This window comes from Mesoplodon mirus (assembly GCF_964341445.2).
Source record: "Mesoplodon mirus genome assembly, chromosome: 12".
In the NCBI taxonomy this organism is placed as follows: Eukaryota; Metazoa; Chordata; class Mammalia; order Artiodactyla; family Ziphiidae; genus Mesoplodon; species Mesoplodon mirus.
In genome coordinates, this window is record NC_138988.1 from 47,987,264 (window position 1) to 48,005,439 (window position 18,176).

Genomic DNA, 18,176 nt, shown 5'->3' on the forward strand with positions numbered 1-18,176 from the left:
TGAGCCTGTGCTCTAGAGCCTGCGAGCCACAACTACTGAAGCCTAGGCACCCAGAGCCTGTGCTCCGCAACAAGAGAAGCCACTGCAATGAGAAGCCCGCGCACCATAACAAGGAGTAGCCCCCACTCGCCGCAACTAGAGAAAGCCCGCGTGCAGCAATGAAGACCCAAAGCAGCCAAAAATAATAATAATAATTAATTAAAACAAAAAAACAACCCTTAATCTCTAGTGAGAACCAAGAAGAAAGCAACTGAATTGTCTGTCATATTGACATTCTCTGATTAGCAAACTTAGGAACATATTCTATAATCTCCAAAAACATGCATTTTCCCAAAGCACAATTTCTTTTCTCAAAGTGGCACAAGACATGTGACTAATAAATGCTAATATCTTTAGTTTCCCTCTTGCAAGAAGACAAAAGTAGGTAAATTTGGATCTCATTTGTAAGCACTTACTTTTCTTTAAGCCAATAGAGCTCATTTACAAATTAACCTCAGCAATATTATCCAAAGTCAAAGACACATACTGAGACATACATACAGACGGACAGAGGTCTCATTGTTTCATCTTTTTATATTTCATGAATCAGGCACTGTAATTAAACTTATCAGTTTATGAATAACAGAACAGTCAAATTTACACATTTGACTAAAAGCCTTCTTTTTTTTTTTTTGCGGTACGCGGGCCTCTCACTGTTGTGGCCTCTCCCATTGCGGAGCACAGGCTCCGGATGCGCAGGCTCAGCGGCCATGGCTCACGGGCCCAGCCGCTCCGCGGCATGTGGGATCTTCCCGGACCGGGGCACCAACCCGTGTCCCCTGCATCGGCAGGCGGACTCTCAACCACTGCGCCGCCAGGGAAGCCCTAAAAGGCTTCTTTTTCTTCCCTCCTTTCCTGCCCCTCCTTGGCTTGAGGTTCTACTAATTAAGACTGAAGTCCCAGACACAGTGGGCTGTGTTTGTACTTCAAGGACATGGTAAGAGTTAACTTCAAGTTTTCTCCTAAGAATAGTTTTGTTCTCTCAAGGTCAGTGTTCTGAAAAAAAGTTTTTTATCAAGACAGCTTTCTCTAACTGCACATGCAAAATGGACCAGTTTTGGAATTTCAAAAGAGTCTCATCTCAACCAGTTTTCTCTGAAGTCTAAAGAATATTGTGACCACATGGTGTTAAATTATTTTTTCCCTATTTATAGGTTTATAATTATAGGTTGACCAGGCTGCCAAAATTTTCCCTAGTGGGCTGTCAGATGGAATCAAAGAAGAAGCACTTCCCATGTTGAGTCAAATTAAACACTTGCCAGCAAAACCAAAGGCAAACCAAATCCTTGTCGGGCAAACAGAAGCCACAAACAAAAAAAACCCAAACAGCTCAAGGCTCAAATTGGTTTCCAAGTCCCACTAAGCCTGTGGCCTTAGTCTAAGCTGCTCCTTACAAACTGGATCTCAAAAATCTACCCCCAAAAAAGATAAATAAAAACTTCCCAAACGGCAACAGAAGGTTCCCCAAGCGGACAAGGTTGAGGGTCCTCGGGGTGCACGCCGGGGGGCTTACCGAAGCGCTGGCGGAGGTGCTGTGATGTCCCAAACTCCACGTCGCTCCTTCCCCAAAACGTCTCCTCAGAGCAGGAAGTCCGGACCAGTGTGGGCAGAGGGAGAGGGGGATGTCCTCAAGGCAAAGGGGGCCTTGGCAGCTGCCAGGACAGCTTCTCTCCTGTCTTCCATCCCCGCCTCGGAGCTCCAACTACCAAGACAGCAGGCCGGGTATGATCAGGGCACAGCCCTACGGCAGGGGATCCCTGGCGATCCGGCCTCCAGAGGAGTCCTCCAACCCTCCGCTCTCTCGAAGGAGGCTGGTGTGGAGAGAAACCTCAGAGCGTCCGATCAAACACAGGGACGCCTCAAGGCCACCTGCACACAGGTCAATCCTAGATGAGCCCCCAAAATTCTATTGCCAAAACTCGGCCTCTGTTCACCAGTGCCGAATAGAAATGCAGAGTTTTGGGTGAAGTAGAAAAGAATAGCTTTTACTGCTTTGCCAGGCAAAGGGGGCCACAGCGGGCTAATGCCCTCAAGACTGTGTGACCCAACGTGGAGGGGGTGATTACCTCGCAGACAATTCTCGGATTGGTTGGCATCAAGGCGAAGTTTCAAGCTTCATCAACCTCTGGTTTCAACCAGTCTAGGGTCTATGTTCTTGTGGTCAGCACTTTTCATCTGGAAAGGGTCTGCTTTCTGTAAAAACAACTCAGGAATGTGTGTCAGGCCTTTGTATCTTTCAGGGAACTGTGGGTTTCATGATTCTACTATGTGGCAGAATTATAGTCTAAATTGTTACCAGTTCCTCAGCCCAACAGCTATTCTTTGTTTCTCTATCTTCACATTTCCCAATCATTAACTCTTGAGTCAGCATTTTATTACAAAAGAAAGACAAGGACACGGGCTTGTACGCCGTTTCAATACTAACTGAAGTAAGTCAGACAAAGACAAATGTCATATGATATCACTGGATGTGGAATCTACAAATTGATACAAATGATCTAATTTACAAAACAGAAAAAGACTCAGAAAACAAATTTACGGTTACCAAAGGGGAAAGGTGGTGGAAGGGATAAATGAGGAGGTTGGGACTAGCATATACACCCCAATATATATAAAATAGATGATAACAACAAGGACCTTCTATATAGCACAGGGAACTCTACTCAACACACTTTAATAACCTATATGGGAAAGGAATCCGAAAAAGAACAGATATATGTCTATGTATAACTGAATCAAGTTGCCAAACACCTAAAAAAACACAGCATTGTAAATCAACTGTACTCCAATAGAAAACAAAAGTTAAATTAAAAAAAAAAAAGAAATGCCTACAATGTTCCCCTCAAGCCTCAGTGATCTGGGCTAGTGTCACATTCCTGGAGCCTGAGCAGGCTTGGGTCCCAAGGCTTGACTGTCATGGGGCTGAGGGAGCTGGGGAGGATCTGCCAGCAAATGAAGCCCCCTTGGACCTGTAGTGCCCGGTCCCCTCTGCACAGGACCACAATCTCTAAATCCAGGTGGGCCCTCCTACAGCTGAAACAAGCCCAGTGCACCCAAAGGGTGGTGGACTCTCAGGGCCGGAAGAGCTTTGAAAAGTCACCTGGTCTCCACATCTCCTGCTGGGAAGGTTCCCACCTCCATCCTTCTTCCTTAGGGTCGCCTCACCTCTGGACAATAGCACCTTCAGCAAAGTGGTTTTCCAGGGTTGGGATTTGCCTTAGGGGTGAAAGGGTAAGGGGGAAGAAGTAATGAGACACAACCTTCGGGTGTTTGTTCTGGCACATTCCACTCTAATTTACAACCCAGGAACATACTGTTTAAAAAAAAAAAAAACGACAAGATTCTCAACATCACTAATTATTAGAGCAATGGAAATCAAAGCTACAAAGAGGTATCACCTTTCACCAGTCAGTATGGCCATCATCAAAAAGTCTACAAACAACAGCAGTTGGAGAGGGTGTGGAGAAAAGGGAACCCTCCTAAGCTGCTGGTGGGAGTGGAAACTGGTAACAGCCACTATGGAGTACAGTATGGAAGTTTCTTTAAAAACTAAAACTAGAGCTACCAGATGATCCGGCAATCCCAGTGCTGGGTGACTATCTGGAGAAAACCATAATTCAAAAAGACCCACGCACCACAATGTTCATTGCAGCACTCTTTACAATAGCCAAAACACTAGCAACCAAAATGTCCATCGACAGATGAATGGATAAATAAGATGTGGCACATACAGACAATGGAACATTACTCAGCATTAAAAAGAATGAAATAATGCCATTTGCAGCAACACGGATGGACCTAGAGATGATCATACTAACTGAAGTAAGTCACACAGGGAAGGACAAACATCACATGATGTCACTTAGAGGTGGAATCCAAAAGTTGATACAAATGAACTTATTTACAAAACAGAAACAGGCTCACAGACTAAGAAAACAAACTTATGGTTACCACAAGGGAAAGGTGGGGAAAGGGATGAGGAGGTTGAGATTAGCATATACACCCCAATATATATAAAATAATCAACAAGGACCTACAGTATAGCACAGGGAACTCTACTCAACACTCTGTAATAACCTATATGGGAAAATAATCCCAAAAAGAATAGATATACGTCTATGTATAACTGAATCAAGTTGTTGAATACCTAAAACAAACACAACATTGTAAATCAACTGTACTCCAATATAAACTAAAAATTAAATTAAAAAAAAGAAAAAAGAAATGCCTACTATATTCCTCTCTGGCCTCGGTGACCCGGGCTGGTGTCACATCAATGGAGACTGAGCCGGCTTTGCTTTCATGGCTGGACTGTCCTGGGGCTGAGGGAGCTGGGGAGGATGTACCAGCAAATTAGCCCCCCTTGGACCTGTAGTGTCTGGTGCCCTCTGCATGGGATCACAATTTCTAGATCCAGGCGGGTCCTCCTGCAGCTAAACAAAGCCTAGTGCAACCAAAGAATGGTGGACCCTCAGGGCTGTAAAAGCTGTGAAAAGCCACCTGGTCTCCACGTGTTCTGGTGGTGGGCTTCCCACCTCCAGCCACCTTGCTTAGAGTTGCCCCGCCTCCAGACGACAGCACACTCAGCAAAGCGGTTTTGCAGGGGTTGGGATTTTACCCAGAGGTGAAAGGTAAGGGGGAGGAAGTAATGAGACACAACCCCCTTGGGTATTTCTTCTGGCACATTCCACTGTAATTTACAATCCCCAAACACAACTTTTGACTTTGCAAGGCTTTGGTTGCCCGAGTGTCCAAGCTGGGCATGAAGAAATCCTGCCGCCTTGTGGCCGTTTCCCGTAACAACAACTTTAAAACTATTTCTCATGGGCACTTCATATTAACAAGGCCTGTGGGGCTGTAAATGACACCTGCCCTCCAGAAATGTCCTGGGGGAGGTAATCCAAAAAGAAGACTGTCACGAAGCCAATTTCAAGAGGTAACTTTCACTCACACTCTTTAAAAAAGAAGCACATGACAAGATGATCGACATCCCTAATTATTATAGAAATGCAAGTCAAAGCTACAACAAGGTATCATCTTGCATCAGAGTGGCCATCATCAAAAAGTCTACAAACAATAAATGCTAGAGAGGATGTGGAGAAAATGGAACCCTCCTACGCTGTTGGCGGGAATGTAAATTTGTTCAGCCAATGGAGAACAGAATGGAGATTCCTCAAAAGCTAAAAATAGAGTTGCCATATGATCCAGCAATTCCACTCCTGGGCATATATCCAGAGAAAACCATAATTTGAAAAGATACAGGGACTTCCCTGGCAGTCCAGTGGGTGAGACTCCGCACTTCCACAGCAGGCAGTGTGGTTTTGATCCCTGGTCAGGGAACTAGGATCCCGCACGCCACCTGGCGTGCCCGCCCCCCAAAAAAACAGAAAAAAAAGATACATGCACCCCAATGTTCACTGTAGCTATTTACAATAGCTAAGACATGGAAGCAACCTAAATGACCATCTACCAATGAATGGATAAGGAAGGTGTGGTACACAGAGACAATAGAATATTACTGAGCCATAAAAAAAGAATGAAATAACGCCATTTGCAGCAACATGGATGGACCTAGAGATAATCATACTAAGTGAAGTAAGTCTGACAAAGACAAATATCACATGATATCACTTATATGTGGAATCTTTAAAAAATGATATAAATGAACTAATTTACAAAACAGAAACAGACTCACAGACTTAGAAAATAAACTTATGGTTACCAAAGGGGTAAGCTGGAGAAAGGGATAAACGAGGAGGCTGGGATTAGCATATACACCCTAATGTATATAAAACAGATAATCAACCAGGACCTACTGTATAACACAGGAATTCTGCTTAATACTCTGTAATAACCTTAAAGGAAAAAGAATTTGAAAAAGAATAGGTACAGGTGTATGTATAACCAAATCACTTTGCTGTATACCTGAAACTAACAGAACACTGTTAGTCAACTATACACTGCTCCCATATAAAGTAAGAATTAAAAGCAAAACAAAACCATGAGGACAGGGTTTAAGTGCGCTTTACTCAGCACCGTGGCTGGTCCCTCGCTCAGCGGCTGGCATGTGGCAGTGGCTCAGTAACCCCCTGTGGAGCCCGTGGAGGTGGGGGGAGGCTGGGGCACTCACCATAAGCAGTAAAGGGCCAGTCCTCCCCTCTGACACGCTCCAGGTCACTACCCCTTGGAATGGGCCAGTGCAGGAGCTCCTCACTGTTCTTGAAGCCAAAACTTGGATTCTGGGTGTGGGGCCCCTTGTGGGTCTCTGTAGCTGCCTGAAGTGGCCTGGAAGGTGTCAGGCGCATCTGGAGGGAGGCAAGAGTGGGCCTTGCGGTCACCACACCGCCACAGCTGTCACCCGGCCACTCTGGGGTGAGGCTGGGGTCCAGGTTCCGTGAGGGATGGATGCCGGCTCCTGTGTCAGAAGGCAGGCATGCAGCCCAGGATCTCAGCCCTTGGCAGAGAGAGAGAGATGCTCCCAGACAGACGTCAGCCCTCACCCTGGGGCCAGGGCCCTGGCTGCTCCCTACTCCGTGCCAGCCGCTCTTCCGCCTCAGCCTTGACGGCCACGAGACTCAGTGCCAGGAGGCTGGGAGGGTCAGGGAGACAGCACAGGCACTCACTCCTACAGGCGGAGACACAGCCGGCAGCGGCCGAGAGCTAGGAGATGCCAAAGGCCACCGCGGATGGGCTGGGGAAGCCGCAGGACTGTCTCCTGCCCCGCCTGCACACACCTCCAGGACACCGTCCTGTGTGCTGCCTGAGGGCTGGGGAAGGCCAGGCCAGCCCGCTCGCACCACACTCTCTGGCCCCCGCCCCGTGCCTGGCACAGAGAGCAGCCCCGGAATGCTGGCACAAGAGACCCCCCCTCAACCCAGCCGTTCACTGTCCACTGGGTTCACCTGGATCCTCTCCTCCATTTGAATCCTTCCTGCCCTTCTGTCCTCTTAGGTCCCCGGCTCCTATTCTCACCCACAGTCCCACCTTCCACTGTTTGTTCTGGAAGGACGCCACCTACATGAGATCCTTGCCTACATGGAGAGGCAGGTGCGGATTCACACACATGCACACTCAAGGCACAGCAACCAGGGTCCGTGTTGGGGAGCGAGCAGGGTGTGACCACAGGGAGATGCCTGAAATCCTAAGAAGGAACCTCAGGCTTCCTGTCCCAACCACCCTGGACCAGGGGCCTCAGGACATTCCCAGGGACAGAGGCAGGCAGACAGGCCTGAGGTGGGGGCCGAGGGATCTGGTTCAGAAATGACACTCAAAGCCTGGCAGCTGCCAAGCTCTGTCTCAGGGGACCCTGGGGAGGATCCCAGAGGGACCCCGGGGGCCCCCACCCAAGGCGCCGCTCTCCTGTGGGTGTCCCAAGTCAGCCTGAAGGGCAGGGGACGGGGCCGGGCCAAGCCCAAGCCCAAGCCCAGCACATACAATCACCACTCCGACAAGCACTTCCTCCCAGGCCAGTTCACGGGGCTGGCATCCACGGGCAGCTGCCAGGCACCTGCTGCCGGAGAGAAAAGCCCCATCACCCCAGCGTTCGTGGAGGGAGGCGCCAGCTCGGATTCCAGAAAGGCGTGCAAGTCGCAGCAGAGCCCCCCTCCCCGGATGTGGGCTGACCTGCGGCGGTACGTCCTGCCCTCCCACCCCGCTGGCCTCCGCCCGGCCTCTGTGGGGCTGAGCTTGCCTCCTGTATTTGCTCTTGGAGTCATGTCTCCTGGGGACCGTCTGTCTGCCACTCACCCTGTTGGGCTGCACTCCCTCTTCCTGGACAGCCAGGGACCAGGCTGCTTCTGCCTGCAAGGCTATGGAAGGTGCTGCAAAGACAGAGAACGGGGAGGGCTTGACCAAGAGGAGAGGCCGGCTCGACAGAGATAATTGGGCCTCCTGTATCCTGTATCAATCCATCACATTTATAGTCTTCTCTCCAGACAGGAGACAACGAGGAAATGACAAAACCCAATAAGGCCAATAAATAAAGGGTAATGGAATAACCAGTATAGGCAGCCCATCCCCTGAGCCCCAGAGCCAGGAGCAGGGCCGAGCCCTTCCCCGTGTCTGTCTTGACTTCAGCCACAGGCCCCAGGGGACAGGTAACACCAGTCAGCAGCTCCCATGGGGTTTTCAGCTGGAGTTCCAGCTGCTCAGGCCAAAAACCCTGGCATCATCCCTACCTCCTCTCTCTCACACACCCCACATCCAATCCAGCAGGAAATCCTGTCAGCTCTGCCTTCAAAGTATATCCCAAGTCAGACCACTCCTCAACACCACCGTCGCCATGCTGGTCTGAGCCACCAATGCCTCTTGCCTGGATTCTTACAAAGGCCTCCTGGTTGGTCCTTGGCCCAGACCTTTCTCAACACAGCAGCCAGTGGTGTCTATTAAAAGGCAAGTTGCACAGAACCCCCGAGTGGCCCCCATCGTACTCAGAGAACAGCCTGAGCCCTCTGCAGCCCCCCAATGCACCCCACTCCCCAGGGCCTGTCTGAGCCCGTCTACAACCCCGGCTCTTACTCCACTTCAGCCACACCAGCTCCTTGCTGGCTCCTGCCCAGGCCGTGCACGCCTCACCTGAGGGCTTCAGCACTGGCTGTTCCCTCTCTGTCACAGTCTTCTCCCGGAGAGTGCATGGCTCCCCTCTTTCCTCTGATGTCACTTTCGCAATGAGGCAACAATGACCATCGTACTTTCTATCCTCTCCAGCCCACTGTTTCTATACTTAGATCACGTTCCATGGGGTATAATTTACACGTAACAAATTCACCCTTTTTAAGATCTTAGCCCTTCTTTCTTTCTTTTTTTAATATTTATTTATTCATTTTGCTGCGCTGGGTCTTAGTTGCCGCGTGTGGGATCTTTAGTTGTGGCACGCGAACTCTTAGTTGCAGCATGTGGGATCTAGTTCCCTGACCAGGGATCAAGTCTGGGCCCCTTGCATTGGGAGCTTGAAGTCTTAGCCACTGCACCACGAGGGAAGTCCCAAAATTCACTCTTTTTAAATGCGCAGTGTGGTGAGTTTTGACAAATGTATAAGCAGTATAACCACCACCAAAATCAAGATATCAAATATTTCCATCATGTCCTCATGCTCCTTTGCATTCAACCCCTTTCGCAGCCCCAGTCCCTGGAAACCACTGAGGTGTTTTCTGTTCCTGTAGTTCTGCTTTTTCCTGGAGCATTCATTTGAATGGAATAATACTGCACATAGCCTTTGTGTCCGGCTGCTGTCATTCAGCATAATGCACTTGAACCTCATCCGTGTTGCTGCCTGTGTTGGTTTGTTCCTTTTCATTGCTGAGAGGTACTCCATTAAATGGATGTACCATGGTTGGTTTTGCATTCAATAGTTGATGGACTGGACATCTGGGTTGTTTACAGTTTTTTGCCATCAGGAATAAAGCTGCCGCTATCAACATTGTGTACTTGTGTTTGTGTGATCATATGTTTTTATCTCTTGGGTAAATGCCTAGAAATTTAGTTTCAGGGGACAACTAATGAGTTTCATCTGATTAGTATATATTTAACTCTATAAGAAGTTGTCAAATGTTTTCCAAAGTGGTTGTTCATCATTCATTCCCACCAGCAATGAGAGTTCCAGTTGCTCCATATCCATGCCAACATTTGGAACTGTCAGTCTTTTTTTTTTCCTTTAATTTTAGCCAATTGGGTGGGTGTATCCTGTAATTTTAATCTGCATTTCCCTGATGACTAATGATGACAAATGACGTTGAGCATCTTTTCATGTGCTTATTAGCCATTCCTATATCCTCCTTGGTGAAATGTCTGCTATTGTTTTTAAGGAGCTCTAAGAAATGCTTTACATATTAATACATATGTCACCATTTGAAGGAGCAAAACTCCCTGTGCAGTGTGACAACATTCCATCGCTCTGCATGGGCTTGCTGTACCATCTGGAGAAACTGACCTCACTGTTCTAGTCTCCCTTTTCTCATCTGTAAAATGGGCATGACAATACTTACCTCCTAGCGTAGTGTGAGGACTATATAAACTAAAACACAAAAAATTTACAATAATCCCTAGTACACAGTAAGCACTTAATAAATACCCAGCATGATAATGATGAGCATGATTACCAGCCCCCATGTGACTTATTCATGCCAATCCAATTTCCCTCTTCCAGAGCCCTGTGTTTTTCATCTGTAAATTGTTAGGGACAATCTCTAAGTCCCTTCCACAGTAACATCCACTGATTTCCTGAACTGCTCTCTGTTTACGAACACACCCCTCACAGGTCCCTTCCTCCACCCAGGGGCACCCCCGATAGCCACGCACCCCCAGGACACTAGTTACACACACAATGCAGCAGAAAGTTCCCCCAGCCCGTCCTTCCTGACACGCAGAATGGCCTAGGCCCCAGCTCCTCAGTCACCAATGAGAGGGACCATGAGAAGCTGGAAGGACCAGGGGGCACAGTGGACACTGAGGAAGAGCTGGGAAGGGCAGATGGCGCCAGGCAAGACCAAGGAAGCTGGCAAGGTAGTGTGGCCTTTCAGGGACCCCATCCCCTGCCCTGCAGTGGCCCCGCATGCCCTCTCCTCTCCCCCCACCACCCTCTCCCTAGCTCAGCTCCACAGCTCGGGGTGGACCAGGCCCTCTGTCAGCCACACCCTCCCCCCACCTGACCTCTGGGGGAAGCTGGATCCCCAAGAGAGCCCCTCCCTGGGGGTGTGGGGCAGGGAGGACAGGAGTGTCGGGCAATCAGTCCACACAGACCTGGGGCTGGTGCCAGGGCGCCACAGGGAGTGGGAGGAGGTGATGAGAGAAGGGGGCTGGCCAGCAGGGCCCAGGCCGCTGGCAGGACGGGCCAGAGGTGGCGACTGGGGAGCTGAGGGACAGGGAGGCTGGGACAGCGGAGGGCGTCACAAGGGCTGGGGGCCTGGGGGTTCTAGAAGCCCAGATCAGGGAGACTAGCAGAGGCCAGGGGCACGGCTGGGTCGAGGGGCTGAAGCTCTGGCCTGGCCTTCCCACCCCCAGTCCTCCACTTCCACTAAGCGGGCTCTTTACACCCACTGTCAGCTCCTCGATTATGGGCAGCCCGCCCAGCCCTCGCCACCCACCTGCTGCCAGGCCCCAGCTGCAGAGGCCCCCGTGCCAATTTCTCTGCTCCTGTGCCCCGGCTGAGGACCACCTGGCCCCATGTGTCTGCTTCCCGCCAGCCCCAGCTGCTGCGTGACCACCCTCCTCCTCCTGTAGAGACTCTGACGTCTGCAGGATAAATAAAAACGAAGCAGTGGGGCCACAGCCTGGCCTGAGGGCCTGACGGCAGCGGGACTCCCCAGGCGCGAGGGACAGGAGGCCCCGGAGCCAAAGGAGTCCCTTTCCTCACTCACTCACTCCTGCTAAGTGATGTCAGCCTACACACGGGACCAGCTGGGGAGACCGAGGCATCTGTCCATTCTTCTCTAGCAAACATGAACTGAACATCTCCCAGATTCTGGAGTTAGAAAAATGAGCACAGAGGCGGCCCATGCCATCCTGGGGAGACAGACATTAACCTCAAAATCCACAAACCAGGGCTCTTTATAATTACAAAACAGTGACGGGGTGGGGGACAAAGTACAACGAGTAAGAATATCCAGGGGACGGCATCAGGGAAGACCTCTGATGAAGACATGGCATTTTTGTTGACTGAGGTGGGTGTCGCCAGGCAGAGAGAGGGAAGGGCCGCAGCCTGGTCCAGAAGGGAACGATGGCCCACGTGGCTGACATGGGGAGTGAGGGGGAGCCAGGAGCGGAGTGTGGACGTGACCCAGGGGCACACAAAGAGGTGCCTTGTTGTACACGCTGTTTTATTATTTGCGGGGAGGGGCATGGTTGCCATCTCGGTTTGTACTTTAGAAAGATCCCACCTCTTGCTCTGAGGGAAAGATCTGTGGAGCATAAGAATAGATGAGGGGAAACAGGTCAGGTGGTCTCTGTAGGGAGAGATGATGGGGCTTGGACTAGGATGGGGACAGTGGAGGGTGAGAAACCTGGGAGCAATTTTGGATGCAAAAGTGGGGCACAGAGCACCCAAGAGTGGGTGGAGGCACCTCTGGTCTCTAACCAGGACAAGGAAGGTGCCACGAGAGGCAAGAGGCCTCCTCAAGGCCACCTCCTGGGCTGGCCCTCAGGCCTCCTACGTGTGGCCCGAAGAGTACTTGGCAAGCAGGATGGATGATTCACTGGGGACCTATTCTATTTAAGAATTAATTCTCCACTATGGAGAAGAATATGAAGGCTCCTTTAAAAACTAAAAATAGGGCTTCCCTGGTGGCGCAGTGGTTGAGAGTCCGCCTGCCGATGCAGGGGACACGGGTTCGTGCCCCGATCCCGGAAGATCCCACATGCCGCGGAGCGGCTGGGCCCGCGAGCCATGGCCGCGGAGCCTGTGTGTCCGGAGCCTGTGCTCCGCAACGGGAGAGGCCGCAGCAGTGAGAGGCCCACGTACAGCAAAAAAAAAAAAAATAAAAAATAAAAACTAAAAATACAGCTACCATATGATCCAGCAATCCCACTCCTGGGCATATATCCAGAGAAAACTCTAATTCGAAAAGATACATGCACCCCAATGTCCAATGCAACACTATTCACAATAGCCAAGATATGGAAGCAACTTAAATGCCCATCAACAGATGAATGGATAAAGAGGATGTGGTACATACAATGGAATATTACTCAGCCATAAAAAAGAACAAAATAATGCCATTTGAAGTAACATGGATGCAACTAGAGATTATCATACTAAGTCAGACAGAGAAAAATACCATGTGATATCACTTATATGTGGAATCTAAAATATGACACAAATGAACCTATGAAACAGAAACAGAATCACGGACATAGAGAATAGACTTGTGGTTGCCAAGGGGGAGGGGGTTGGGGGAGGGATGGAGTGGGAGGTTGGGGTTAGCAGACGTAAGCTATTATATATAGAATGGATAAACAACAAGGTCTACTGTATAGCACAGAGAAGTATATTCAATATCCTATGATAAACCATAATGGAGGGCTTCCCTGGTGGCGCAGTGGTTAAGAATCTGCCTGCCAATGCAGGGGACACGGGTTCGAGCCCTGGTCCGGGAAGATCCCACATGCCGCGGAGCAACTAAGCCCGTGTGCCACAACTACTGAGCCTGCACTCTAGAGCCTGCGAGCCACAACTACTGAGCTCATGTGCTACAACTACTGAAGCCCACACACCTAGAGCCCATGCTCTGCAACGAGAAGCCACCGCAATAAGAAGCCCGTGCACCACAACGAAGAGTAGCCCCCGCTCGCCGCAACTAGAGAAAGCCCGTGTGCAGCAACGAAGACCCAATGCAGTCAAAAATAAATTAATTAATTTAAAAAACCACAATGGAAAAGAATATAAAAAAGAATGTATATGTGTAACTGAATCACTGTGCTGTACAGCAGAAATACAACACTGTAAATCAACTATACTTCAATTTAAAAAAATAAAAAAACAACAACAAAAGTGAAGTGCTGTGTCTACAACTTACTTTTTTTAGACAATGATTTACTTTTAATTGGTGCAAGAAAAGAACACCAATGAGACACAATATTGAGGGAGGGCATTCATTGCACTTTCAACTTTTCTGAAAGCTTGAAATTATTCAAAATAAAATGGGGGGGGTGGATTAAACTCCCTAGGCTACTCTGATGTGAGCCAAACATGAGGTGCACTGGACAAGATGACCCCTCCTGTCCCATCTAGCCTGAGGGCCTGCTGACTGAGGCTCTGTGTTCGGGCGGGGTCCCAGCAGTGTGGCATTAGGCCACATTGACCCCTAGAGGTGCTGTGCACTCAGAAGGGACCAGTCCTTGGCCAAATTGTCAAGTTCAAGAACATGGAAGAGAAGCCCATCCAAGCACCCCATCTCCCCTTGCCCCAAATTATACAGAGTGTGGTACATCCCACTCGGCCCTCTGATGACCTGAGGGTTGGTCCCTGGAGGTGGGGCTATACTGGAAAAACAGCACTGGATCCCGTGATAGACCATCTCCATGACGACACCCAGAAAAGCAGGCCAGACGAAAAAGCTGTGCATGGATGTGGGCAAGAGCAGGGGTTCCATGGTCGATGTGAGGCCACCCCTGACCGACTCCACCAGAATGAATTAGAGGCTCAAGGAGGACAGTGAGGGCCCAGAAAGGGGAAGGGCACACAGGGTGGACATGGGAGGGAGTTAGCAGGGAACAGAACAGCAGACCCTGGAGTTGCGGATGGGCTGCTGACGGGAAATTGGGAGATTCGTCATGTTAACGCCAATGACATTTATGGACTCACGATCAAGGCAGGGAACACAGGCGACGTGGTAATACTCACAGTCACTCCAAGAGCAGGGCTGCAGGCTGAGCCCAGCTCTGTAGGAAGCCATTCCCTCAAGATCAGACTCTGTATCTCCTGCTGGGCTCTATTCTAAGTCCTGAAGGAGGGACGGAGGTTTTCAGTCTTTTGAAGATGGACGCACAAGTGGAGAAACACTCACAGGTATTTAAGGGGCTAGCACACCCATCCTACCTTTGCCACTTGTGTAAGGTCCCCCTTTGCTGCATACGATATAGGTGAAATAGTCTCTCAATCCATGGACCAAAGAGCCTGACGTCTCGAAATAAAGATGTTACTGCAGGTAGAGAGAGATTAGGGAGTGAGCCCCTCGCCCCCAGAGGGGGGGTCCCAGCAGCAGAGCCTGGGTCCTTCTCCCTTGGCAGCCTCCCTCAGACCAGGGGCTCCCTGAGCATAAACAGAGTGGAAGGCAGAGTCCCAGGTGCAGCCTGAGACCGCGGCAGGACCCGGAGAGGGCCCGGCTGGATGGTGATTGGCTCAGGTCAGTAATGAGGTGCTTCTTTGACCAGAGGGACACACCTGATGCTGCAGGGAGGCCTAGGGCTCTGCTGCGTCTGAGTCCAAGTACTCAACAGTCCCACGGGGGAGGCGGAAGTGATCTGATCCAGAGGAAAGTCCTGAGCTCTACCCAGTGTTTACATTTCAAAGTTTGTTTTGGAGGGACTCCTAGTGGAAGTGTTGAGACAACAATTCAAGCGTCACTTGTTGTATACAAACAAAACTTTTACATATAATAATGAGGATTGGGAGACGCATTTTTTTTTATTGTAAGTAGTTATCTCTTTTTCACAATGACTAGGTAGTGTTTTTCATAGGAACTAAAAATGTGTTAAGACACTTTAATTTACTGATCTAAAAATCAAGACTTTCTACCATCAAGGTGGAGGCACAGGAGTGAGACCAGCATATGGGGAATAACCCCAAGGCTGCTGGATACTGAGGTCAGAGGAGAATGTAGTGACAGGCCCGGGGGACAGTGGACGGGGACTCACCTCTGGAGATGGGCGGTAGGACCTCTCCCACAGAGCCGCCCTTGGGCTCCTGGAAAAACCCCCAGACCCCACTGTCACCTCTTCAAGAAGGAGAAAAAGTAACAGATTTTTTTGGTCCAAGTGACATGCTGGCTCTTTCTCCCTGAGAAGAAAAAGACTGGCACAAGCTAATGGGGAACTGTGGGATAAAACAGGCTGGTATTAATCGGGCTGAAGTGTTCTGACCCCCTAACTTCTTTCTTGTTTACCCAAATAAAGCAGAACAAGATCAACCATTCTCATCTTACCTTTATCTTAACACCTTGGCATTTCTGTTAGAGACAAACACAAAAACACCACAAAAACACCATAAAAACTGTTCTGGTAACACCACTTGGAAAGACAGTACTGACAGGACACAGTCACACAAGTTCCTATGCTCTATTTGAAGATATTTTACTGCCTGCACTTATGACAGCCCATGAAAGGACTCTACGTAAACCCAAACCTAGAGATCTGGCTCAGAAAAACAGCCACTGTTTCCCCCAGAGTTAACTGTCTTTGGGTCTTTGGGCCAACCAGGTAGACAGGCAGGCACAAAGGCGAGCAAGCCATGAGCTAGTGAATCTGCGGGCAGAGATTCACAAAAAGCTCACCTGGAAAGCAAGGAACACATCAATTTGGCACAAGCCAGTCACCAGAAGAATTGCATTTCTGAAGGCAAGCAGGGACTCAGATAAACCCTATGAAGCACTGTCCTCTAACGTTCGAATACCTGTGGTTGTTTCTTCCCAAAGAACTAAGGAGAGTTCAATTCAGAGGACATTAAAGTCCCTATGGCTCGACTGCAGACAAGAAACCAGACCCCTCTTACCAAGCAAGCCCCAGGATCACAGACACCCATGGAAGTATGTCTTTGAGCCTCTGTGTCAGGGAAGATTTTAACGTACCCCATGTTATAAGCCTCATTCCTTGTGGATTACTTCTTTGGGAAGATGAACCTTGGGCAAAATACTTCAGCTCTCTAAGCCTCAATTTCCTCTTGGGTAAAATGAGGATAGTGGTATTTCCCTCAGAGGGTAGTTGTAGGATAATACATGTAAAGCACTGAGCTTAGTATATAGAACACACTAAGTGAGCAGAAAATGTAGTTGTTGAGTGCTTCTGCATAACAGAAGAGGAGGAACAGCAGGTCCATGAGAGGAGGAACAAGAAACAAATATATGATACACATGGTCAGGACAATGCATAGAGGTAATCTAAAAGCCATCTCTAAGACCAGCTCAAGTCCAAGGGAAAGAACACGTAAAATCTCGGGTTCCAAGAAGGCTGAGCAGATACATCAAAGACACTGTACGATTTGGAGGCAGAAAATATAACGCCTTCACATACAATACATCCAGAGGGACACGCACACAGCGTCATCCCACAGACACAGCCCTCCTGTTAACTTGACACAAGACCAGCCCGTGATCTGCAGGCGTTAACAGTTCCCTTAGTTTCCCACGTCAAATAAAATACCAACCAAAACACTTGACATCTTTTGGGGAGAAATTTAGTCTGAAATTTAGGATTCCATCATTTTAAAACAAAGCCACTAAAATACAGGATCTGAAGAGGCCGCACCTGCTTCATTACAGATGACATCACGCTTCTGAGACGTGAACTACGAGGGCTTTCTCTCCAGGACTCCTGACTGCTCCTGAGCTTTGAGTTCTTCCAGTTTCTTCTCGTAGCGAGTCATGAAGTCCTCATCAGGTTCAATGCCTGCGTTCCGCAAATTTTCCATGACCTTTTCCAGTCTGAGTACCGATCGGGCTCCCTCAATCTTTCTTGTGCTCAGGTACAGAGTGAACTCCCTGAAATCCAGGAGCTTACACGTGTCCACCGAGCAGATGTTCTTGATGTCACTAGTCCTATCCAGATGAGGGAAAAACACCAGTCCTGACAACTTCTCCAGCTCCTGGAGGCTCACCTGGAACTCACTTAATTGGGGCTGGAAGCCAATGGCCTTGTTGGGCACCACGAAGGCCCCTAGTGCCAGGGGCTCAGCAGACCTCGGGCTTCTGCGTGCCAGGATCACCTTGTAGAGGTGGGAGGGCACCGCCACATTGTCCTCGCCGATCACCTAAAAGCAAAGCAGCCATATTTGCGATGCTAATTTGTACTAGCAGGTCCCAAATTTTTCCTGAAAAGCTTTTAGATGCATTTCTGAAAATGTACTTACAAACTACCCTACCCCACCCCCAGTGGATTTAAATTCAGCTGCCAAAGGTAATAATAAACCAAGACACAGACTCACAGAGAAGATGAGCATTTAACAGGTAGATTCTGATCGTCTTTAAAGCAATGCCACCCCAAAGAGCAGGGGTCCCATTCTCTGCTCTGTTTGTAGGACAAAGGAATGCCAGGAGTGGGTCCTGGGTTTTTTAATGGACAAGAAAAGCTGTCACCTTCTCTCTGTCTCATAATCAGAACTTTTGGGGCTCCTAACATTCAAAGGTCAAAACGGCCAGCTTGGGGAACTCCCAGCTCTAGAAATAAAAATATGGCCTTGGTTTACCAAATTCACTAGGGAGCTAAACAAACAGCCTTTCAAGAAGCAGCCAGACACACCACATCAGTATTACCATCTCCAGTATCACCTAGACTGTGGTTCATTTTAAAAATTACATCAGGTAAATGTAAATGCTGTTTGCTCAGAGTTCTGCACACTCTTGGGTCTGCTATCAAACACAGAACCCCTGAATGTGTCATCAGATCAAACACTTTGGAAAGGTATCCACACAGCAAAGAAGCCAGAGCCAGGG

General features: G+C 49.1%; 1 protein-coding gene across 2 annotated transcripts in view; it reads right to left on the bottom strand.

Annotated features, from left to right (window-relative positions):
* Positions 1-6,281: 6,281 nt before the first annotated feature.
* The window catches only part of EXOG (exo/endonuclease G), a 35,312-nt gene continuing 23,417 nt past the window's right edge, over positions 6,282-18,176 (bottom strand). The window contains exons 6-12 of one of the 2 annotated variants that reach the window (XR_014295488.1): positions 15,388-17,494; positions 14,915-15,061; positions 14,570-14,672; positions 14,375-14,474; positions 7,786-7,859; positions 7,474-7,549; positions 6,282-6,344 (exon numbers count right to left, since the gene is read on the bottom strand). Coding sequence is in view for 1 of the 2 variants with exons in the window: in XM_082638174.1 (XP_082494300.1) it covers positions 17,033-17,494 (462 nt within the window). In the remaining variant the exon portion in view is untranslated. Of the gene's footprint in view, positions 6,345-7,473; positions 7,550-7,785; positions 7,860-14,374; positions 14,475-14,569; positions 14,673-14,914; positions 15,062-15,152; positions 17,495-18,176 lie in introns of those variants that run through there. The other variant, XM_082638174.1, reaches the window with a different exon arrangement.